Source organism: Biomphalaria glabrata, chromosome 10 (genome assembly GCF_947242115.1).
Source record: "Biomphalaria glabrata chromosome 10, xgBioGlab47.1, whole genome shotgun sequence".
Classification (NCBI taxonomy): Eukaryota; Metazoa; Mollusca; class Gastropoda; family Planorbidae; genus Biomphalaria; species Biomphalaria glabrata.
Window position 1 is genome coordinate 12,910,827 of NC_074720.1, and position 25,770 is coordinate 12,936,596.

General features: G+C 35.5%; 2 protein-coding genes across 9 annotated transcripts in view; both read right to left on the reverse strand.

The window, feature by feature from the left end:
- Nucleotides 1-10,997, reverse strand: part of LOC106071759 (uncharacterized) — a 29,092-nt gene extending 18,095 nt beyond the window's left edge. The window contains exons 1-3 of one of the 2 annotated variants that reach the window (XM_056043075.1): nt 10,793-10,995; nt 10,130-10,269; nt 6,035-6,181 (exon numbers count right to left, since the gene is read on the reverse strand). In XM_056043075.1, coding sequence (XP_055899050.1) covers nt 6,035-6,181; nt 10,130-10,269; nt 10,793-10,838 — 333 coding nt within the window. In that variant the 5' untranslated portion in view covers nt 10,839-10,995. Of the gene's footprint in view, nt 1-6,034; nt 6,182-10,129; nt 10,270-10,792 lie in introns of both variants that reach the window. The other variant, XM_056043076.1, reaches the window with a different exon arrangement.
- A 2,239-nt stretch (nt 10,998-13,236) lies between these two features.
- LOC106054408 (liprin-beta-1-like) overlaps nt 13,237-25,770 on the reverse strand; it is a 103,832-nt gene continuing 91,298 nt past the window's right edge. For all 7 annotated transcript variants that reach the window (XM_056044857.1, XM_056044856.1, XM_056044858.1 and 4 more), the window contains 7 exons: nt 25,400-25,488; nt 24,896-25,021; nt 21,179-21,313; nt 20,548-20,736; nt 19,989-20,093; nt 18,767-18,826; nt 13,237-18,325 (listed from right to left, as the gene is read on the reverse strand). In XM_056044857.1, coding sequence (XP_055900832.1) covers nt 18,272-18,325; nt 18,767-18,826; nt 19,989-20,093; nt 20,548-20,736; nt 21,179-21,313; nt 24,896-25,021; nt 25,400-25,488 — 758 coding nt within the window. In that variant the 3' untranslated portion in view covers nt 13,237-18,271. The remainder of the gene's footprint in view (nt 18,326-18,766; nt 18,827-19,988; nt 20,094-20,547; nt 20,737-21,178; nt 21,314-24,895; nt 25,022-25,399; nt 25,489-25,770) is intronic.

The following is a 25,770-nucleotide window of genomic DNA, read 5'->3' on the forward strand; positions in this document are numbered from 1 at the left end:
ATATCTACACACATACCTACTCACATATCTACATACATATCTACATACATAACTACATATATACATACATAATATTTTAAGGATAAATTGTTGTAAATGGTGTCTGTTCGTGTTGCCCTAGTGTAGTGTGGTATTGTGAAATGTAAGCATGCGCCTGAAGTGTCTATAACCGGAACTGTTTTGGTTTCTTTGCAGGGTATAGATGTCTGATAATGTAATATGGTCTGTTGGTAATGTTGCCTCGTGTTCCAACCTCCCCCAAACGTTGCTAGATTTTCTGTTTCATCTCATTTGTGCCGCGCGAACTTCCAAGTAGTTAATATAACAGTATATTATTTTTAAATGACAATAAAGTACTTTAATGTATATTATTAATATGAACTTGAATCAAAATATAACAAAATTACAAAGAGTTTGTGTTACACTGAGGAGGTTCCCTTCATATCCCTATCGGATCTGCGTATGTCCAAGGAATATGATGAACATGATTTTGTTTATACAAGTAATACTGTTTTATTTGAAGTTATAGAAATTTGTTTTTTTGTAAATTGTTTTGGATGTTAAAGATAATATACAGGTATCGAACTCGTACGTCGGCAAGGTCTGCTCGAAGTCTTAGCACAGTTACCAAATGAGCTATTGGCATTTTCATTTAAATGGAACGAGAATGAAGATGTAGATATACCTAAAAAAACAACTTCTAAATTGTTGGCTGTCTTCTGGTAATTGCACTCTCCCTGCGAAGTTCCGTCAGCACAGATCTCGTAGAAAACCTGGTTGCATGCTGTTGCAATGCTTTCAAATCTCAGTACATAAGAGTCAATGCACTCATTCTGGCTCTCATTAAATTGAGACATTCTGTCCAATTGTTTAAATTTGTCAAAGTGTTCCTTTCCATTTTGCTGTTCTTTGTCTTTCGTCTCTTTTAGTTTTAATTTTTCTGTTGTGTTGTCTTTATATGAGAAACGAGTCCTTGTAATCACAACAAATTTCCGTAAGGATCAATAAAGCAGTCTTAGTCTTAGTCTTAGTCTTAATTCTAGTTGTAAGATTTCCTTCCTTCTAATATCTTCTTTTTTACGTATTGGATTCTTTCCTATTTTATCGCATTTCTATGCCCGCACCTCTATATATTTTGTATAACGACATTTCTAATTATCAATTACTTGTGCCTCGTCGTATCTTGTCCTAGTCCCAAGTTGTGGGGATACAAATTCGTTTTAGACTTTAATTGTACAGAATTTAATAGTAACAAACGTACAAGGCTAACATTTCTATACAAGCAACTCTACTAGAAGTCTCTCCTTTGTTGATAACACACCCGTGACATCCCTCAAGTCCTCTAACTCCTAGGTACACCGCACTTGACCGTGTCACGGTTGACCACACATGCCGTAGAGTTATATATAGTGATGGGAGCTAAACTAACTTTTAAAAGTTAAACTAAAACTAGTTTTCAACTAAAATAAAGTAGTTACACTATTAGTTTATCGTGAATTTCAAAAGATAGTTAAACTTAACTAAAGAAAGTTAATTAAACTCCTAACAAACTTTTTTTTGGAGGGGGGGGGGGCGGATTGAACTAGACCTAATAGATATAATCATCCGACTGTATGCCTACGGTTCGATCTTATTCTTTTAACATTCTAGTAATATTTATCTATAATAAAATTAGTATTAAAGAATATGCTTCTTACATAAACGTTAATGCACAATAAAATAAAATGTCTAATAATAAATACGTGTGCTTGTATTTTTGCCTTGAATTAAAACCTTTAGAAATAAAATATATTAACTAATAATATGACGGAAAATCTTACTTATACTGGTAAAGTTTAAAATCTCATTAAATAACATACATTTAGAATTTCAAATTTAGATCTGGTATCCAAAAAAATAGAAACAAAATCGTTGGAGTTTTTAAAACATTTGACCTGTATAACATTTTTATAGTGTTAAATACATGATTGACTAACCATACCGATGTGCTTTTTTCTTGTCTGACCACTAAAAATACAATACTACTGCATAACCGTTAAACGCGCAAGGGAAAAAAAACGGGTGATCCTATCATTATGGACTGCACACAGTACACTATATAGCCCTACACGTGTACGTCTATCTGGTCAGGTTGTTAAAATCACTCGGACACACAGTCAATTTACTTTCTGGGCAGGGAGGGTGTATAACTATTTTAGTGTAAAGATATATCTACGATTAACATGCTTGTCTAGCCACGCCAGTGTGTTAATTATTTTCTTGTCTGACCTCTCCACATTAAGCAAACACTATTGTATAACGCTTAATGCAGGGTAGTCTTACAGTATTATCGACTACACACGTACAGTACACTAGGCCTACATGTGGTCATGTGTATGTCTAGCTGACCAGGTTGTTAAAATCAGTTGGACACAGTCTATTTACTTTATGGCCAGAAAGGGTGTGGATTAAGATTTTTTTTCTAGAGTTGGTTACCCTAATGCTTTTAGATCTATATAGGCCTAGCTGTTGATTTAGACTTAAAAGATCTCAATAATAAGTCTTAAGCTATAAAGGCCGGGTTTACTTGATGTTCCTGCAGTTAAAAAAAAATATTGTTTGCCGCAAATGAATTGATTAAAACCACTAAATATTGACCTAACTCACTAATCAGATTCCCACGAGAAACGGAAATTAAACACCTCCACGTGGCTCACAAAAAAATTCGGAACAACCTCATTCATAATACTGCATATTATAGAAGCTTTCGACAAAAAATGTTTAACATTTTATAATACTGCTACTTTCAAGTGCAAATATTTAATCCCATAACTTCTACCAGGATCTTACTTTTCCCTCTTCAAATGCAGACTGTCTAATTTGTTAACTGCATCATTTTTTTTTTTGATAATTAAAGTTATTGATATCACATGACCAGAAAACAAGGAGTGCGTTACAACCCTGACCACATGTTGAAAAGTTTTACAAATTTTAATTAAACTTTTTAGTTAGTAACTAAAAAAAAATTAATTAAACTACGATTTTAACTAAACTTTTTTTTTTCTAGTTAAACAATGGCCTTAATATAGGCCCATAGACTGGACGATAAAGTAAAAATTATTATGGGAAACATTTGGGAAAAGATAAGTTTGTATGAGTTATGAGCAGTGTAAAATTAAAAGTATTTATAGTTTGTTTGTTTTTGAGCCATAATCTATATAATTGATAGAACCCCTTCTGTATTACTATATCTCTAATCGTGCCTAATTAAAAATAGTTTTAAATGCTAGATTTAGATCTAGTCTATATAAATACTATAGTAAAAAAATACTACTTACTACTAGATCTAGTACTATACTACTATACTATACTATAAACTATAATTGTAATCTGTATAGTCTAGTCTATAGTTAGTATATAAATAGTCTAGGACTAGATTCAAGATTGTCACTAGATCTATAATCTATACTTATACTAGATCTAGTCTATAGTCTGCATGCATAGATGATAGACTGACTAGTATAATAGTTAGTAGTAAAAAGTATGAAAAGTATTAGACCTAGTTATTACAAATATTAGTCATATTTATTAGATTTAGATCTATCAATATTAAACTAGTGACAGTCACGGTGTCAGTGATACTGAATTATTCTGACTTACTGAAACTGAAAGTTAATGTGTATAATATTCTTTTTTTTTTCAACCTTTAGTATTTATCCTTGGCCTATCGTACTACGAACATTAGAGCACGTTCTGCTCATTTTCTTTGACTTTTTTGACTAAAAACTAATTCTAACAATTTGAATCGATAAGACGACCGCCATACATTAATAAAGAAGCCATGTCAACAAACATAGATCCACATCACAAACCTATATATATATTTGCCTATGTCTATGATTATGAAACAAAGGCAAAATATTGGGAATATGGCAGTTTTGTACTTTTCAAAACTAAAGATCATAATTATGGGAAAGGACCAATGGCGAACGCTTTTGTGCCAGTTTTTAGTTTAGAATTTATAACTCCGCAATGGTTAAACTTATTAAAAAAATGAAAACATCTGCGGACTCCTCAGCTATTGGGCGATAAAACTAAATTTGAATCTTTTTTCCATATCAGCTATTAAATTTATAATTCAAGTCAACTTACGGTAGGGGTCGGACCTAATCAGCGAACGCAATTTTCGCGGGAGTCATAATGAGCGAAAGGCCGTAAAAAATAGCGAAATAGCATGTTAAAATATAGGAAATTATGCTTCAATTAGTTCTATCATCTAACTTCTTCCATGAAGCATTATAACTATTGTCCTCCTTGTGACATTAGGCCTAAATTTGTTTTCACTTTTCTCGTGCTCCACATCTCCTTTCTCTGCTTGGAACTGATGTCTATATATAGCCTACGAAACTTGCGATCAAATATTTTTCTTTTAGAGAAAGAAAGAAACTACAAAATTCTATCTCGCCTCATCCCTATAGGCTAGTCCACGTCATTTTACTCCCCATTTCATAAACTCTCGTTACTGTGACTATTTTTTTAAGAACACATGTTCAGTGCACTTAATTTAATCAACATCAACTCGACCCCCCCCACACACACACACGCGCGCTCGCTGATTGACCCAAAGGCAGATCCCGAATGCGATGGATTGATGATGTATGGGAGGTAGATCTACAACAACTTGGGTTTCGGGCATGGAGACAAAAGGCTCAGGAGAGATCTTGTAATTTTATACATGTATATTATATGGTAATTCTTATATTTATTACTAATTATATAGATAGCGTTTTTTTCCGCTCCTGAAATCGAATATTTTCTCCTGGAAAACTCTTGGAAATCCTAATCTCAGAATGGTGGGGGAACCCAGTGAAAATGAATTCTGATCTTCTTTTAAACATCTATACACATATTAATATCATTAATTAGTAACAAGAGGTTAACCAGCCAGTTAAAAAATAAGGAGGACGGCAAAACAGAGGTCCCCTCCCCCCCCCCCCCCCCCGTATAAACCGTATAGGCCTAAGCGCTGTTAAGATCAAATGGTGCGTCATTTCACCCTCACTGGCATAGAGGAAAGTAACTGCCAGCATATGACTGTTGGAGAGAGAGGTGTGAGTCAAACATTTTAGACGGAAAGAAAATGCGGGAAAATATGCTGGTCACAACTGGGCGTAGACATGTGAAACATGTAGGCTACTGCACTCATCCTTAATCTTCGAAATCGAAGACATTGGGTTAAGGTTAAAAATAGGCCTATTATTTTAATATTTCAGTTTACAAACAATAACGATAGATAAGACAAAAAGAAGAACAGATTAAATCGGTAACTAAATTATTATTAATGGCTTTTAAAGCTTATAATAGGGGTTTCGCTGAATAGGGTTTCAGTTAAAAAGGTCATTTTGAGCGAACACCCCATAATATTTTTTTTTCAACGGAATGAATAGCCTTAGCTATTCTAGCTAACTATTTCCTCATCTATTTAGAAGCATAATAGGCGATTTTTTTTCGGCCGATGTCCATTGGTGCTTTAAAATCGCCTTAAGTTCGGACCTATTCTCGTTTATCCGGAAACGTTTTGAGAATAAAATTTCCATGCATGTCAACTTTGACCTTCAGCTATGCTTTATTTTATGAGGGAAAACGAAAGTGAATATGTGGGAAATGTAGAAAAATGGAGTCTTTGTAATACCATTTTAATAGTTCTGCAGTTACTTTTGAAATAAATAAGAATGGATAAAAATTACGGGGAGGTGTTCGCTTTATATGCCATTTCGCTGATGGGCCTTTCCTATATATATTGGCTGAAATGTTAGTCCTAGAATTTATAGCTCGATTGCCGCCATTTTTTTTTCACTAGGATAGAGTACAAAAAACAAATTTGACTTCCCCTAAATAAAAATAACTTCCTACTTCCAGTCTATATTTATTTATGTCTATGGTGCTAACATTATTCTAAATTATTAAAAACATGACAAGGATGAATAATTATGAATGAATCCTATTCGTTCTTCCATTTGTTTCTCTGTCCCTTTATGTTTGTTTACAAATATACCTGAGTGAAGATGGCTATGGGTATGTCTGGATCATTGTAGGTTTTAATGGTCGTGGTGACAGGTAGCGAAGCAGCCAGATAATCAAAGTTGGTGCTCTGCCATTCTCCAATGATATCTCTACCTGATGTAGACCAACTGCGAGATAACTGTAGGACATAAAGTACATAGTTTATTTAATTTATGCTACCAAAAATGGATTAAGCTTTGTTAAAAAAAAATGACATAGTAATTTAGGAAAAAATAATAATTTAGCATTTTTTTAAGATTCCGAAGAGTGAAAGAAAAGAAGTTTATTTCACGTGAATACACAGAGATTCAGCAAAGTCAGACATATTCACTACCCAGAAGAAATGATGACAAGAATAGAGTGTAAAATAAATGAAAATTACAACAGCTCACATTACAATTACAAGAAACAGGATGTCTGTTATAAGCTATTTCGACATGACCAACGCATATTTTTTCAACTCAGAACCGGACACAACAAAATGAGACAACATATGTTCCGGAAGCTTAAAGTCGGGACGGGTGAAACTTGCCCTTCCGGAGCATCACCAGAGAATGCTGACCATGTCCTTCAAAGCTGCATTTTATATCAAGAGGCTGACTTGGCGGAGTTTGAGCCATTGATTAACACGCATGACTAGATTGACACATTAAATACGTAGGACGTAATTATCTTCTTTTTTGAAGTAACGTCTGTAATCATGGGCGCTCGCAGAGGGGTGCAAGGGGGTGCACTTGCACCTCCCTGATTCTGAGTAGCCAAATTCTAGCACTTTTTTTGGCACCGTCAGATCAATTAAAATCTAAGTAGCAACTGAACAAGTTGTGCTTCCACTGGTGACTGAAGTACAGTTGTAGTAGACTAGCCTAGGCTTATCAGGCATTGGTGGCTGACCATGTACGTGCACCCTTCTGAATTCTGGGATAGGCAAATTTTAGCCAGTTTTTTACACCTTCAAATCAATTCACTTCTGCTAGGAAGCAACTTAACATGTAGTGCTTCCATTCAAATAAAGTTAATAAGGATGAGCTATTGTTGTAATAAACTGTAACAAGCTAATCTGTAGTTAATGTCTGACCATGTTCGCTTGCAATTCAATATTCTATAGCACGTTAGTCGTAACGATTTGTTTTCATTTGCATATAATTAATAGTTATCATTATATTTAATATTTAATAAAGACCTAGAATTTTTTTGTCTTGGAGTAAAAAACCTTGCCAGATGTCTTTTGATATGTGAAAGTTTCTTGAACAAGATGGAAGAGTGCAGACATCTTGGTAAATGTATTTACGTCTTGCGGAGTTGCGGTCAGTGTTAGCGCTCAATAAAATAAAATAGCAGTTTACACACGTCCACTAGTTTGTGATAGAAGAGATATAAAAAAAAAAGATCTTCCCACACCACCCCAGTCAAAACGTTGATTTGTATCGACGGAGCTCTGACAGCAGCAAGAAATCAAAATATACGAGCAGCAGCATGAATTAACTGCGTTTTCTAGGTATTTCTATAATAAACTGCAGATATCTCAGGCACTGAACAGATGTGTTTGAGCGTTGGGTTTGTTGATGGAGATTGTAGTCGATAAGAATTCATTGGTTTTGCCATTGGTGTTTAGAGAGACGCACTGCCTGTGTCCAACTTCATTGTCAGCAAATACATTATGTACATTTTTCACATGGACAAACTACTCGGCCAAGGCTAAGATGGCTGCCCCGTGATGGGTAGCATTTAAAAGTGTGTTCAGGCAAGGATTCGTGAAAAATATCCAAAAGAAGACATTGTCCGTTGCGAGTCCCAAAGACTTAAATTTTGTTATTATTGACCTGAATGCCATTTTAGATATGCGTTGGGGACATCCAGAAGATTATCTATTTCTTCCATAACAGACCCAAGCGAGAGCGTTGATGCGAAATTTACCTCTCTTGTGTAAGACATAATGGACTGGGAAATACAAATTCAGTCGCGCTTAAAGTCACAACTTTGAGAAGATCTTTGATTGTTTGGCGTATTTTAAAATAACAGCTGTAAGTGAAACCTGACAAACTGCATATGTGTAATCAGTGCCTGCTTCTCATGTGTTTCTGATTTGTCTTTTAATTGTCGAAACAGCTGGCAGACAAACGGGATATTGAATTGGTGCTACCGAGAATTTGTAGTCGATAAACATACCGAGAAAAAACATATGTTTGGATATCGGGAATTATTACAGAACACTGCTTTACATTACGTCACTTTGTTTCTTCATTAACGTTACGATTTTCAAGCAATAATAATGCTCAGTTCAACTTGTTTCGTCTACATCCTAAAATGATGCACGAGCTTCAACATTATGAAGAATATCAGCACTGCCAGATAAGCATTCATTGCCGGCTTGTCCATCGCGACCAGAAGCAATTCAGTAGTCAAGTTATTATGTAGCGTTTGCATTTTTTGTTTAATCAACCGTCGGGATGCACGGACGCACAGATCAACTGACCAAAGTGTACAGTCAATAGTTTGTTGACGTGTTTTGTTTGATCACTCGTCGGGATGCACGGACGCACAGATCAACTGACCAAAGTGTACAGTCAATAGTTTGTTGACGTGTTTTCTTTGATCAACCGTCGGGATGTACGGACCGCACGGATCAACTGACCAAAGTGTACAGTCAATAGTTTGTTGACGTGTTTTGTTTGATCAACCGTCGGGATGTACGGACCGCACGGATCAACCGACCAAAGTGTACAGTCAATAGTTTGTTGACGTGTTTTCTTTGATCAACCGTCGGGATTACGGACCGCAGGGATCAACTGACCAAAGTGTACAGTCAATAGTTTGTTGACGTGTTTTCTTTGATCAACCGTCGGGATGCACGGACCGCACAGATCAACTGACCAAAGCGTACAGTCAATAGTTTGTTGACGTGTTTTCTTTGATCAACCGTCGGGATGCACGGACCGCACAGATCAACTGACCAAAGCGTACAGTCAATAGTTTGTTGACGTGTTTTCTTTGATCAACCGTCGGGATATACGGACCGCATGGATCAACCGACCAAAGTGTACAGTCAATAGTTTGTTGACGTGTTTTCTTTGATCAACCGTCGGGATTACGGACCGCACAGATCAACTGACCAAAGCGTACAGTCAATAGTTTGTTGACGTGTTTTCTTTGATCAACCGTCGGGATGCACGGACCGCACAGATCAACTGACCAAAGCGTACAGTCAATAGTTTGTTGACGTGTTTTCTTTGATCAACCGTCGGGATTACGGACCGCACAGATCAACTGACCAAAGCGTACAGTCAATAGTTTGTTGACGTGTTTTCTTTGATCAACCGTCGGGATGCACGGACCGCACAGATCAACTGACCAAAGCGTACAGTCAATAGTTTGTTGACGTGTTTTGTTTTGTTTTTAATATCATGAACCAAGTATTTACTGTGAACTTAATATCGCATAGGTATGGGGGTGGCGTGGTGCACTTTTTCTTTTCTTTAAGATTCTTTGTAATAAAAAAGTTGCAATTACGACTTTGAGCCACGAGTGGCGACTTGCACCCCCCTGCAAAAAATCCTGCGGGATCCCATGTCTGTAATATATATAAGATAAAAAAGATGCAAAGAATTTCGAAACATAATAAAGTTTTTGACCATTGTTTAAATTCATTATATTAATTCATTCAATTCATTCTGCTTTTTAAACTCTGATGATTCTAACTTGAGGAGAGATCTATTCAGAGAGCGCAATTAGGAGCGGTCGCTTGAGTCAGATCATTTGAGAGTTTTCTCGTATGAGAATTTAGACAGATGAACACCAGATGTCGTTTGCAACGCTTTTTAAAAATTTATTACATATGTAGGTACTATCAATGGAAGTTGATTTCAGAGGTAATGAGCTACTAAGGCATGTAACTACAGAAGTACAGGACACATTAAAGTTATAATACTACAGAGGTAGAGGCCTACAGAGGTAGATGCCTACAGAAGTAGAGGATTACAGAGGTAAAGATCTACAGAGGTAAAGGACTACAGAGGTAGAGGACTACAAAAGTAAAAGAACTACAGAGGTTTGATAACTAGAGATAAAGGACTTGTGTTAGTCTCACTTTCAGGGAGTAGTCGGCCGTGGAGTATTTTTTACCGTTGTTGTTAAAGAAAGTGTAGCCACTGGTCAGCCAGATGTTGCCGTTGACTGTGATGCTGTAGCTGCCATCTGTCACCACATTCACCACAAAGTTGCCAACACCTGACCAGAAATATCTGGACACTAAATTTATGTTACACACTTCGAAATTAGATCACAAATACTAACTAATAATTCAAGACACTCAAGTAATCACTCTTTTAAAAGATACACACGAGCAGTATACTGCTCCAGCCATCAATCCATTCATTTAATATACGTACATGAAATGTGGGCCCCCTAATAGTCTATTTGGTGACCAGACATCCCGACTGTTCAGGAGGGACAGCTAATGTCCAGCTTTCATACTACAAAAGTCCATTATCATTTTATACTAATCTCTCATTAAGTGAATTGTCTTTTGATTAATAACTACAAGTTAATGCTCTTCTGATGTTCCTTACTTTATACATAACATTAAAATGTTTTTGTAATTTACTTATGTAGACTTAGATCCTCCCGCTCGGTGCAATGGACAATAATACACAGTATTTATAATACATTTTTTTTAAAATCCTAAATAGTAAGCCTTATGAGCCTATATTAGATCTCAAACATTATTCAAAAGCTAATTAGGAAAACTGACCTTTGTCCACCGCAAAAATCAGAAATAAAAATATTAAAAACTTCATCTCTGAATGAATATTTCCATTTGGTACAGAGATAGTTGAAGTGTTTTGACCTATCTACAATGTAAAAGTCATGCCAAGGCCATTCACTCTAAAGTAGGACTGTAGTAGATGTCTTGACTGTTTCACATTCTCGTCGTGTATTATCTATCGTCTAATAATACATGCAAGATACAACAATCAAGAAAATAAAACATCAAAACATTCAGCTATAAATCTACATTCACTCCAGTGTTAGCTTCTTATCTTGTCCAGTATCTATCTAGCCGTGTCCTATTTCTTAACAATGGTAATTTGAATACAGCTGTCCACATGGTATCCACCTGAATAGGTTTACAAGACGTGCGGCAAATAAGGACATGTACTCTTCTTGAAGGACGTGTCCTCCTCTTTAAGGACGTGTCCTCCACTTTAAGGACGTGTCCTCCACTTTGAGGACGTGTCCTCCACTTTGAGGACGTGTCCTCCACTTTAAGGACGTGTCCTCCACTTTAAGGATGTGTCCTCCTCTTTAAGGTTGTGGCCACTGTGCGACAGGAGTCGCCCTGAACCGACTTTTACTGTTGTATGCTTCCTTATATATGGAATGGGTTGCCTGACTCAGCCAGGAAAACCAACGACTTGTCAGAGTTTAAGTCATTGATTGATTAACATGCATGACTAGATTGACACATGAAATGTGTAAGACGTAATTATCTTCCTTTTTGAAGTAACGCCTGCAATATATACTGAATTTAATCCTTGAAATACTTAGTTTAAACACAATTTCATTTATAACTCTACCAGGAATCTAAAATGTTGTATAATGATGCTCTATTAGTAGGCCTCTATTTCAAACTGTTCAGAACAAACGTGTTACTTGTCAACAGGAAGTGAAGTTGGATGCTTAAGTTTCTCTCATTCGTATATTGAAAGCTGTTTAAGGCAAACCCGTGTTTCTTTTGTTGTTTTAAGGAAAAAAAATGTTTTTGTTCAAAGTGTCTTCGTTTATCAACACACAGTGGACATCAGAGAAATAGTCTATATCTTTGTTGTTTTTTTTTTCCTCCTGCGGATATGCAGGTGTCGTAACTCTACATCAGAGAAACATTTCCAGAGGCAGTTTTCTAAGTGTACAGTAGTCTACAAGATTCGATCTACAGACATCCGGCTAGGTTTATTTACCACAAAGCTGTATTTAAAGATCAATAGAAGATCTAAGTTTATATTTTTGAGTAGGTTTTCTTTTTTTTCCTTTTGCAGTATTTTGTAGAACCACATTGTGATGTTTGAGATTTCTTCGAAGATTTTTCAACAATCTTTCTTTCTCTCACATGAACATTTGAAACACTCTGTCAACGTCTACACTGCACTCACTCACTGCACTCACTCGCTGCACTCACTCACTGCACTCACTCACTGCACTCGCACTAACTCACTGCACTAACTCGCTGCACTCACTAACTGCACTAACTCACTGCACTAACTCGCTGCACTCACTCACTGCACTAACTCACTGCACTAACTCGCTGCACTCACTCACTGCACTCACTCGCTAAACTCACTCACTGCACTAACTCGCTGCACTCACTCACTGCACTAGCTCGCTGCACTCACTCACTGCACTAACTCACTGAACTCACTCACTGCACTAACTCACTGCACTCACTCGCTGAACTCACTCACTGCACTAACTCGCTGCACTCACTCACTGCACTCACTCGCTGCACTCACTCACTCACTGCACTCACTCGCTGCACTAACTCACTGCACTAACTCACTCACTCACTGCACTAACTCACTGCACTAACTCACTGCATTAACTCGCTGCACTAACTCACTGCACTAACTCGCTGCACTCACTCACTGCACTCACTCGCTGCACTCACTCGCTGCACTCACTCACTGCACTCACTCGCTGCACTCACTCACTGCACTCGTTTGCTGCACTCACTCGCTGCACTAACTCACTGCACTCACTCACTGCACTCACTCGCTGCACTCACTCGCTGCACTCACTCACTGCACTAACTCGAGCTTTCTCTACATACAAACACACTTTGAAGTCTGAGGACAAAACATAACATTGAAACATTGGGGAATGGAAGTGAATCCTTGAAGTCCAGACATTATAGAGTACAGTATATGTTCAGTGGTTTATAAGAAACAAGAGTTGGAGTCTGACACGGACTTCATCAAATATTCTCTTCAAAATGATCGCAACATTCCTTCCAGGTCCATTAACAAATGTATCAATTAGAATCACTTTCCATCAGAGGATCAAGCACACACTAGAAGTTGTAGATTGTCAAGTAAGATTGTATTGAGACTAAAACATCCAATGTGTGTGTTGATGCTGAGAGGCTAGCATGTAGAGAAGACAGAACAAAGTGAATATTAAAACACTCAGAACGCAACAAGATTCTACACATACATTCCTTTATTCAATAGATAGTTCTGTAGTAGTTTATCCAACATTTCTTTTCACAATTTATAATACACTATATACAAGTAATCATGTAGTGACATCATTCACAAAATATTTCAGACTGAATTGTTTTGTTATGAGATTAGTGAAAATTAAACTGGGTGCTTTAACTAAACATCAGTGAAATTAATCTGTCCTCAAAACCATAGAAAAATAAATGGTAGGATCAAATATCTTAAGCCACATGTACAAAAACTTCAACACATTAATTGGTTCCATTTCACTGACCAGATTGAAAACTTTCTTGTAAAAAAACAACAACCCTGAACCAATCTTTCTGTGTCTAGTCCTCACACAGTCATCATTGTACATGATCACACAACTGTATTTATTGAAAGCTATACATTTCAATTCAAATGATTTACCAAGCTGAGGCTATCAATCATAACATTCTAGAATCTTAATATAACACAAAGTTATAGTGTAAGTTGAGCCAAATAGTAAGAAAATGTTCTCTGGCAATTCAAGGTGTTTTTGTGCTAAGACCTGTCTAAAATAATGTACTTCTGGTGCTGAATGCTTCAATGCACTACTAATACTGTGTGCACCAATGTACAACTAATTTTGTGTGCACCAATGTACAACTAATTTTGTGTGGACCAATATACTTCCCTGTGCATCAATGTACTTCTAGTTCTGTGTGCACACAAGAATGTGAAGCTCAAACTCTAGACCTTCAATCTGTCATTTACTTTTTTAAAAGGTTACATAATTAAAATGGTTGATAATAATCAATACCACTACCAAAAGAAATCTCATAAATTTGACTATAAGAACAATTGAGTGACCCACCAACAACATAATTGAAACCCTACTGGTTCAACAGTTTAGATCTCTTAATGGAAGGATCACTGTTTCAACAGATAATATTGGTGCATAGCTTGTACATTAGCTTGGCACTTATAGGATTATACACAAAGTACTATATTAGGGGGGCCCTAACTGAGCTGGGGGAGGTTTAGCTACAGGTTCAACAATCTTCAACTTTGTCAACAGTAATAAGACATTGTCAGTTCTAGACATACATATTTTAAAGTATTATAGGTTTTAGATGAACTAAATGATGATTATTTTACTGTCAAAAATATTTAAAAAAGAACAATATGTGAATATGCTTATATAAAATTATGCTTAGCAAAAGGTAAATGTGTATATAATAAAGTCAAATAGTGAACAGATGATTGACACTGTTAAAGAATGTGTGTGTATGTGTGGTGATCAACATGTACAACAATATCTCGCGGGGTAAAACTGCACATTTAACAAGGTCACTGTATGAGGTATTATGTGTAGAGTTGTTTCTCCTGTTTTAGCAACGCCATCTCAAGCTCAACAACAGAACACAGAAATCAGCTAGAAGAATAGATACACAAGAGGGTTGGGTGGTGGAGAGCTCAGATAATGTAGAATGGAGGCAGAGACTTGTGATCAAATCCAAGTCACTAACACCCCCTAGTGGACATGGTAAAAACAAATATGTCCAAAAAGTAACCGTATGAACGCATGGAAGACTTGCCATTCTTATACAAGACCAACAAATAGAATGAAACTTGATACATCCCAACACCACTCTGTGTTGGGCCCAACAGGTCTAGAACAATTAGAAGACATTAGGATTGACCAAACAGTGCAAAGAATACAAGAAACTGGAAGAATCATCCAAAGCTGTACCTTCAATAATTCAGAGAATATGGTACTAAGTCTACCAAGATACTATATCATACTACATTTTTAACAAATGTACTTATCAAAGGACTAATCATAAAATTAGTCACTAAAATTTCAAGAAATAACAAAAAAAAATAATTGATTCTATCTTTATACTTCTAACCCAGTACACAGAATGAACAATCTCTAAAAGTAATGGGCTTAGTGAAAGTATCTTAAGCAACTGGAAAACAAAAATATTACAGACTGGTAGGAAATCACATACTGAGATAAATAATCAGAGTAAAAAAACATTTCTATATAATGTATAGAATGCTTACTCTAAGAGACTAAGGGAGCTACTTAATGATTCAATTATTCTTGAATTCTTGTCAAATTATTTGGAGATTAGACTTAATAATTTATAACCAACCAAAACATTCATCGTTTAATCAACTTTGTCATCTTCATTTTTCAAAATCCAAAAGAAGAAAAATTTCCTCTAAAACAAACAATTCTTTGATCTATTTTTAAGTCTATAACAAAACTAGGAAGTATGAATGCTTACAGGCACCAAAGAAATTCCTTGTTTAGGACAGACTATTTACAGTTGATGACTTATAATTAAATAAAATAATTGCAACAACAATCTGAAAGTGATAATTTAAAACTATTTATAAATATATTATATATATAATGTATGGGGTGATATCAGTAAAAAAAAAATAATCTCATCCCAACACTTCTAGATGACAGAGTATGTTACACATTAGTTTCACAACCAGCAGATGAACTTTAAACTGAGACAAACAATTCTGTTGTCCAATATGGTGAAGTACGCTATTGTAAAGTGCTCACATGAGTTGATATATAAAAATATATAGAGAAATTTTTATTTGTACAAAACAATATAAGAAAACAAACAGTATCACTCCAGACATATTTGGCGCAGATTAACCAATCATTTTATAACATTACGATTGCAAATATCATTTTGAAAAGAATCATAATGAGATACTCATCATTATGATTAAAGATTTCTATTAACTACTGAAACTAATTCTATAAAATCTTCAGATCAAATCTTTAACAGAAAACAATAATCTCTTAATTACACATTTGAAAAAAACAAAAACAAAAAAAAAACAACAACTTTTGACTACACGACAGAAATGTTTCACGACAGAAATGTTAAGACCAAATGCTTTGTAAAAATGAAACGAGTAACAAGGTGGATAATGCTTCAGGCCACAAGGTGGAGTACACCAACAGAATCTTTCTTTGGGATTAAGCAACATGAGCAAGAGCTGAACAACATACACAGAAATACAAGTCACCCCCTTCCCCCAGCTTCTCTTTTCAGTCCCAACAGTTTCATATACTTTGAAGTCTTGTGAGGCATGACTTAAAAATTATTGGGAAGGGAAGGCATTCTAAACCAATTCAATAAATGAAGTTGAAAAAAAGATTTGGCATAGAATCACATCAAGGGTACACAAAAGCCAGCCAATCATATCAAGGGTACACAAAAGCCAGCCAATCACATCAAGGGTCCACAAAAGCCAGCCAATCACATCAAGGGTCCACAAAAGCCAGCCAATCATATCAAAGGTACACATAGCCTGCCAATCATATAAATGGTACACAATAGCCTGCCAATCACATCAAGGGTCCACAAAAGCCAGCCAATCATATCAAAGGTACACATAGCCTGCCAATCATATAAATGGTACACATAGCCTGCCAATCATATCAAGGGTACACATAGCCTGCCAATCATATCAAGGGTACACATAGCCTGCCAATCATATCAAGGGTACACAAAAGCCTGCCAATCATATCAAGGGTACACAAAAGCCAGCCAATCATATCAAGGGTACACAATGACATGGTTGAAGACAAAAGATATAAATATATATGTATATAAAAGTCTTCAAGATCCCCTTCTAGAACATTAGGCACATTGTGATCAATAAGATATTTCCTCTTGGAACCCATTCAGGAACAAAAAGCCCAGAACAATCCAGAAATGAGGAAAACTACACTACATTTATATAAAACTTCACAATGCTGCCCCAAGTGTCTTTTGTTGTTTACCTGCGACTACAATTAACATTTGCTGAATTAGCCAACAAGTATTAAGTCAACAAGTAAACCAATACTTGTAATCAAGTACATAAGCCCTCTTAAGGTGTCTGGTACTAGCAAAACATGGCATCCACTCAAAAACAATTGATTAGACTTCCGTGAAAAGAATTTAACTTCACAGTTCAATGGAACTATAGAAATAAAACGAAAACTTGGATCAAAGGAGAATAAATAGATACACAACATTTCAATATGAGCTTCTAATGACCATGTTCCTATTTTCTCAGTAGTCAACAGATGTTTCTTTAATAGATCTTTTCATCACTGGAAGCCAGAAAATATATATTTACAAAGGGAAATTGTTCTGTTTTAAAAAAAATCCAAATATATCAAAGAAATATTAGGTTTTGGTTGTGTTCCCACTTCTGATCTTGTGATTGAGTCAACTTTATACATAGGGAACAAAATTGTTTCTATAAACATACAAAAAAAAAAGATGAACAAATAATTATTGATATCTCAAAATCTCAAAGCTAAAACAATAGTCTAGACATTTTTGACAAGGCCAAAGTTACAAAACCAAAACAATTATATAGTTAAAATAAAAAGAAACAGCAGCAAACAATGTCTGTATGAAAACAATTGTACTGATTACTAGCTAATTTTCGTAAATGTTATTGGGCTGGGGAGAAAGCCCACAGCAAAGGCAAATAGTGCAATATGTTCACAGAAGCTCAACAGCAAATGGTAGAAGTTAGATATATCCAGAGAATCTTATGAATGACATTTTGTGTACACAGTGGCTCAGGCAGGTAATCCATATTGAAACTTTGAATTTAATCCACTGAAACTGGCTATATGATGTGTGCTGTTACTCCAAAAAGAAATAATCCAGTTCACACAATACATCACTATTAAATCCTATCGAAATGTGACATTATTTCACTTTCTTTGAAGAACATAATTCACAGACCACATCTCAGTCATCTTAAAAAAACATTTCACCTATGCAAACCAATGATTCCTGTTATTCCAGATGAGAATCAACTGAAACCTGAAGAATTCACAGCATCCTTGTCACAATGAAAATGAATGAATTCACACTAGAAAGCCAATCTGCATGTCATCAGGCCACAAGACAATGAAGTCAAAGGCTGGCTTTTTTTGTTTTAAAAAAAAAATTACATTGCTGAGACTGTTGCCATTTTCACTCCTGGGCCAAACAAACAGGAAGTCAGACATTGGAGGTTTTCGTTGTGTCCAAAAACCTTTCATGTGATAACATGTTCTGTAAATGAAAAAAAAACACACATTTAAGGTGAAACAAATAATGAGATAATTTGAATAAAAATATATCTGGCTCTAATGCAATGGTTAATTTAAGTGCTTAGTGACAGGGATATGAGGATGTTTTTTTTTAAGTAACTTAGATGAAAAGAGTCACTGGCATTTGTAGGGAAATGTTAAAGTATTTTGTAGGTCACTGATAACACCAGTCTGTTGAAGACAATGATGGGTGTATTCTACTTTCCCCCCTCTCAAAACTATCTTAATAAACCTTCACTATTTGTTTTTTCATTCATTAGTAACATTAGTTAAGCCAGAAATAAGTGATGATGCAATACTGCCATAGTATATCCCATCTAAATTAGCCTTAGCACTGATCTGAATATGCACCAGGTTTTGAATGCTTACCACTGTGTGTGAACAAATGACTAGAAGTACTTACTGTGAGTGTGTTAATCTCATTAGAGTAGGCTCCAATTTCTCTAGCAGCCTTTTCATCATGCTGAAAACCAAACAAGAATGTGATCTTAGCTTTGTACAACATTTTATTCTCTAGTTAAGTTCTAAAAAAACATCTAGTTGTAAATCTTGATTTTTAACTCTGTGAAGTGCAGACATCCTGTTACTGCAAAAAGTTGCACTTCTAAGAACTAGACTAGAGATGAAGGATGACATAGTGCATACCAGCGCACTGTGAGACACAAGACATGCACAGTGTAGAGATGAATGTTGACATTAGAGAAGAAGCAATGGAGTTCTGCCAAAGTCAAGGAGCTGACTGAGAAGCAATGCTAAAGACAGTTTTATGCTCCGTGTTTGTGATGTTATGTTAATAAAGACCTGCATTCATTGAGATGCTTCCATTAGATGATTACACTACAATTGAAACTGTTGCTAGAGCTTTGTAGATGATGGTGTACCTTGCTATCACATTGATTGATAAAAGTTTTAATAACTCTCAATGTCTAAATGTTTCATAAACAGAAAAATGTGCTTGATAATGACTCAGGTTTACATTGTTTTTCATACATGTTGAAGTAGGATTTGTGTAAAACTTACTGTAAAACAAAGAAATAATAAGATATTAGAGTTTGTGTTGTTTCTTTCTTAAAGTTAGTGTTGTTTCTTAGAGTTTTCTGTGTTGTTTCTTAAAGAGTTTTTTGTGTTGTTTCTTAATTAGAGTTTGTGTTGTTTCTTTATTAGAGTTTGTGTTGTTTCTTAATTAGAGTTTATGTTGTTTCTTAATTAGAGTTTGTGCTGTTTCTTTATTAGAGTTTGTGCTGTTTCATTATTAGTTTGTGTTGTTTATTAGAGTTTGTGTTGTTTCTTTATCAGAGTTTGTGTTGCTTCTAAGTAGAAACTGTATGCATATTTCTTTGAAAACAAAACAAAACAAACAAAAAAAAAAAAGAGATTTGCTTTCAAAAGTAACCTTAGCACCTATGAGCATGATACAGTAAAACTGGATACTCAATAGTGTTTCAGTTTTTGGAATCTCACCATGAAAGATGGAACAAAACCAACATCAGCTTTTCACATAATGGTTAAAAATTTTAAATTAGGAATGTGTTGGTAAAAAAAAAAGTGTTATTTTATATTGTATAATATGTGTTACATTGTTCAGTTTAACCTCTAAAGACATAGTTATTAAATTTTTTCCCTACCTTTCCATTGGTGTACTGTCCATTGATCTCTAGTGGACAAATGTAGCTATCCGACTCTGTTTCTGATTTTGTTCTTTTATGACTGAACAGACCAAACTTTCCTTTCTGTGATTACACAAGATTAATAGTTTAGTCATAGGAGTTTTTACATCAGGTAATTACAAACATAGTCAACCACCTCAAAAATAATGTGTAACAAAAAGTTTGTCTCTTAGTGGTCAAGGAGCAGTGAAAAAAAAAAAAGGAGGGGGTGAAGTAAACTACTTGTACATAGAACCTACAAATGTTACTTAGAAATCTTTGCAATAAAAGATAAACAGTCAGGCATTCAATCTTGTTTCACATAGTACATTGACATCTTTGTACAAAATCAATTAGGCTACTGTAGAGTTGACAATGACATATTTAAAAAAAACATCTTTGAAAATCTAGTGACTCATGTGCCAATAACTTCATACAGTAATTTGATTGATCTGTTTCATGTATCACAGAGCCCATTGGAGAAAGGTGTTTAGCTGAAACAATTGTATTTGTTTATTAGTTATGATGAATGTCTCACCTTGACCTTGTTGTTGGGCATCAAAGGGATATAACCTGGTTGTGATTCATGCTCCCTTTTCCTAGTCTGTGTTTCTGGACCTATCAGGCTGATGAAATGGGTGTTAAGGTGTCGGCGCAGCAGAGTTTTACTGGGTGGAATAGACAACAGGACAGCAAACAGCTCAGAATTAAATCTTGGCTCCAGGACCTAAAAGAAAAAAAAAATCACTTTTGTTACACACAAATGACATTTTTAAGAGGCAAAAGTTTGCAGATATATGATTAATAGAAAAAAAAACTTTCAATGACAATAAACCTTAACATAATTACAAAGTTAACACTAATAAGAAATACAAAATGATTTCAATCAAAAACAAAGTCTTCTTTCGGAATTAAAAATAATTTTTTATTTGTCTTCTGTTTTACCCCCTATTTTGTTCCCTTTTGCGTAAAATTTTTTTTAAACATATTATCACTGTTATAACATCTCTAATGAAGCATCAAATTCTCAATAGCGCTTTTAAAATTTCATTTTAGTTTATGAATTTTTACGAATTTGAAACCTAACAAAAATTATCCAAGACCAGAAAATAAACAAATCACTGATATTTAATTGATTTGTTTTCCTTTGAGCATTAAGTGTTACTTACCATGAGTGCCCCATGTACCCCACTGCCCCGCAAGTTGGGTGCATATTCTGACAGGTCAATAGTCCGTAGCCACTCCATTACTCTGTGATTGGTCCACAGCACTACTTCCCCTGGTACACACTTCATGTGATGAGGCTGAACAGAGAATAGGATATTAACATGAATAATCGCCTTTTAACTCTTTCTCTCCTAACTGACGATACCATCGTTGATTCGAGCTCATTAAATTAAATTAATGATTGATTTTATAAACTTTACTTTGTCTTATATAAAAAGAGCATGCATTTCCCTTTAATTCTATACCAAATAAAACATTTTCTGATAACAAATGAAAACGTTATTAAAGCTTTATCAAAAAAGGGTAGTGAAATAATTCTGAGCAAAATTAAGAATTCCGTTGAAATGTGGACAATAATTACGGAAAGAGTTAAATCATTAAGACATTTCAAGATCCTAGAACATGAATTACTTAAAAGTGGAGTTAAACCCAACTGGAAGCCACCTCCTTCCTCCACATCAAACCAACCTAGATCTCCTTCCTTCCTTCACATTATGTCAGAACATGAGAAACAAAAAGCTTTCAGTGTATATTGCCTTTGTTAGACACATCAAAATGCAAAGCAATGGTGTTGTACAAAAAAAAATAAAAGATCAGCATGAATGGTGACTCTGAATGTATTATTTTGTTAGTATGAAAGAGTTAATTCCTTTGTTTACATATTCCTAGAATATGAATATGAACAGTGTGCAGGTTATGTGGACAGAATGTTTTGAATATGCTGAATGAGGGAATAAGTTTTGTGAGTGTTTAGTAGAGATGGGAATCGAACCCAACTTTTAAAGTTCGGGTTCGGTTCGGTTCGGTCAGATTTAAGTTCGAGTTCGGTTCGGTTCGATGACGAGTATAGTTCGGGTTCGGTTCGGTCAGGTCTAAAGTTCGGGTTCGGCTCGGTTCGATGTTATGAAATTATGTAATAGCAAAATTAAGTTATAAGGTTTAATACAATTTATCAGATAAAACACTTTAAGTTTAATTTTTACATAAAACAAATACTTTGCAACATATAATAGACCTATGGTCAATACTTTTTCCAAAATAATGTTGCCTACATACATTTTAAGCGTTGTAAAAATTTCTTAATAGAGATAGAATTGAAGATGCGGCAGGTTTTTGCTCAAGTCGGCAAGTGGTTTAATTCTGGGCATGACAGGGCGCTAAGCGTATTCTAACCTTTTTCTCATAGTAAGAAGAGATTTTTTTTTTAAAGGCTAATATCGATGTGCTTTCTTTCAGAACGCACTATTCATCAAAATAAAAAAACAAATATTCTTCGTGTAAAGACGTCTCTATCGAGGATTTTTTTTTCACACTAAGTCGTCACTATAATAAATTGCAATATACGGAAGAAATTCGACTATTCTGAGACAAAAAATGCAGAGGAATCACACTAGCGGAGATGTTTTAAAATGTTTTCTTCCAAACGTTTTGACTCATATTGTGCATACGAGCCTCGCAAAAAGCAGTCTACAGTTGACAAGGTCTTATTAGAAGATAAAATGACATCTCCTACTTAATATATTTTAATTTTTAAACATGTAATTATACTAATACTCAGATAAGTTAAACTGAAAATAAAACTTTTTTTTCGACGTCGCCTCTCCTTGTTAGTTGGTCGTTGGTTTGTCGCTTACAAACAGCTAGTACAATTGAACCAATAAAGGCGTTTTATATTTTTACCGGTAAGGATAGTATAGAGGGACTTCTTATGGTCCGTCAGTTACGCTGGGCAGGGCACGTATCCCGTATGGGAGACGAACGTATGCCAAAGACTGTCTTATTTTTTTTTTTGTGAGATAAAAGGTGGCCGCCATAAAAGAGGCGCCCCACGGAAACGCTTCAAAGACCAGTTTAGGCGTCAACTTTGCTTAGCTGACATAGAAGAGAGCACCTGGTTACATGCGGCTTCAGAACAAGTCAGTTGGAGTTCACTCCCGAAGGCCGCGGGATACACATTTGAGACCAAAAGAAAATCCGCTGCCGAGGACAAACGCAGACACGAAAAGAAAAACTAAATGGACCACCTGCGGACAGTGGTTATGCTTGCCCTGGATGTGGCAAAATATGTAGGTCACATCTGGGACTGCGCAGCCATGGGAAAAACTGCATTCCTCACTAATCTTCGGACTCGAAGACAAGCCTTATAATAACATATAAATTTAATAAGCTTTAAAATAAAGTTCTTATGTGAACAATTCAATATAGCCTAACTGTTATTACAATATTCACATATTTAACTTTTGATAGAGATGTAATATTAATGAAATATACTGATATTTAAACGAAATCTTGGTCTCAAGATTGTCTGCCGTTTCACATTTGCATTACGCTAATTTCATCATACTCAATGCATAAACACAAATCAGTCGCTTAACCTCTTCTTATCGCCACCAGACACCACACACACACACACACACACACTCTATGACACCCCTTTTTGTCAGGAAGTTGCGTCTCCCCATCCCCCAATTCAAGGTACTCGCCATCCCCTCCCACGGGGGAGGACCCAAAGTTTGAGAAACGCTGCATTAAAAATACTGATGATCAATAATGCAAAACAAAATAATAATAAAAATATTCAGGGGCGTTGCTAGGAATTTTTCATCATTTGGGAGCCCGGGAGGGGCTGGACCTCTTTGGGGGCCCCTGCATTTTGCGTAATATTGAATATTGTAAAAAAAAACTCTCATTTGGGCCCCCCCTCAAGTGGGGGCCCTGGGAGATTTTCCATTCCCCCCTTCCTCCCCCACCCTTGCTACGCCACTGATAATATTCCAATATGGAATACTTCACAATTTTGTAAAAATAAATCACTTAATAGAAGATAATTAAAATTTATTTTAAACTAGAACACAAATGAACTTATTGTAGATTTATATCTACACTCTCTAATTGGCCAAAACTATTCTACTCTCAACTAACAGCCATCTCAAATAAAAGTGAAAATATTTTAATGTTGACTTAGTACTTACTAGGAACTAGAGTCTAGATCTAGATCTAATTAGAGGGCGCCTATTCAACTCAAAACCAATATTGCAAAAGGCCCGCGAAAATTCAAGACCAGGGGGGAGTCGGCACATACGGAAAAACCCATGGGAACCCCAGCGCGCCGCTTTTTTTTTCTTTTTAAAGTTTTCAAAATACCCCCCCCCCCCTTTACCAAGTTTTCAAAGTATAATGGAATCATTAGAATTTAAATAAAATATTTAAGTAATTTTTTATATTTTTTTAAACCAAAAAATTTAAAAAAAAAGGATGTACAAATTGCAAAATTAGTTCGGTTAAGATAAGGAGGGTTCGTTCGGTTCGTACCAAGCAGTTTCAAAGTTCGGGTTCGGTTCGGTCATAAGTGAGGTTCGAGTTCGGTTCGTTCGGTTCGGGTTCGGTTCGTTTCCCATCTCTAGTGTTTAGTGTTAGGGTTTGCTGTTTTGCAGGACTGGTGCATTTGCTGTGTTCTATGAGTAATGTTAATATTTCTGGAATTACTAGAGGTAAAAATGTCAAGCTTTACAGAGATTCTGTCACTAACAGATTTTACCTTTATCCTGAATTTTGAATTGATTTGTTCTAAAAGCTACTTTCAGCAAAAAGCTGCAAAGGGCTACAGTCACAAAGTTTTATTTTAAAATATTTGAGAATCAAACCAAAAAAAACCCCACCTCATCTGGAGCAGGCCGTCTCCTTAAACAATTTGGATTGAAATTGTTCAGTCGAAGAATTTGAATGGCTCTTTTAATAGATACGTGATGCACCTCATTGGTCACTTTTAAAGAAAACAGATCTTCCTGAGGAAAGGAAAATGATACTAACATATGATAAAAGTTAAAGTATTCCTCTTTCTGTCATATTACCCTTTCAGACCTTGTAGTCTATAGGGCAGATGATGTAAAGGTCATCTGTTTCTGTGGCCTACGGTTAGCGAGGGTATCATATGGCCAGCAAACGACCAAACGCCTTTACTTTTACTCACCTAATGCCAGGTACCCATTAGAGCTGGGTGGACTCAGAAGCGCCCAAAGATCCTGAAATTAAAAATCCCAGTCTTGACCAGGATTGGAACCCCCACTCAGCCTCCCTGCCTCACCAATCTGTCACTAGTTTGTATAAATCATTGCTCTAAGCAGGTAATAATTTAATTTGTTACTTCCACAATGTCTACTTACAACAGTGAGGTAGTTTAACATTCTGCCATCTACTCTGGCATCATAAAATGAGTCTTTGTATTGGGGTAATCCTATATCATCTAACCATCCTGAAAAGACAATTGAAAACATATAAGCTACTTTGTTGCAATAAAGAAATATGACACACAAGTCAATTACTAACTAACTTTAGTATTTATTTTTTGAAATGCCATGTTACAGCACATGTATGGAATATACTTTTTTTTCAAAGATAAAAAAGCCATTATTATTTTTTCAACTGAATACATTGTATTAATATATTAATCCAGTAAAAATTGATAAATAACCCAAATTATGTTTATCTTAGTACAGTCTCCCATCTTCTTTACAGAACTAGGAAGTACAATAAA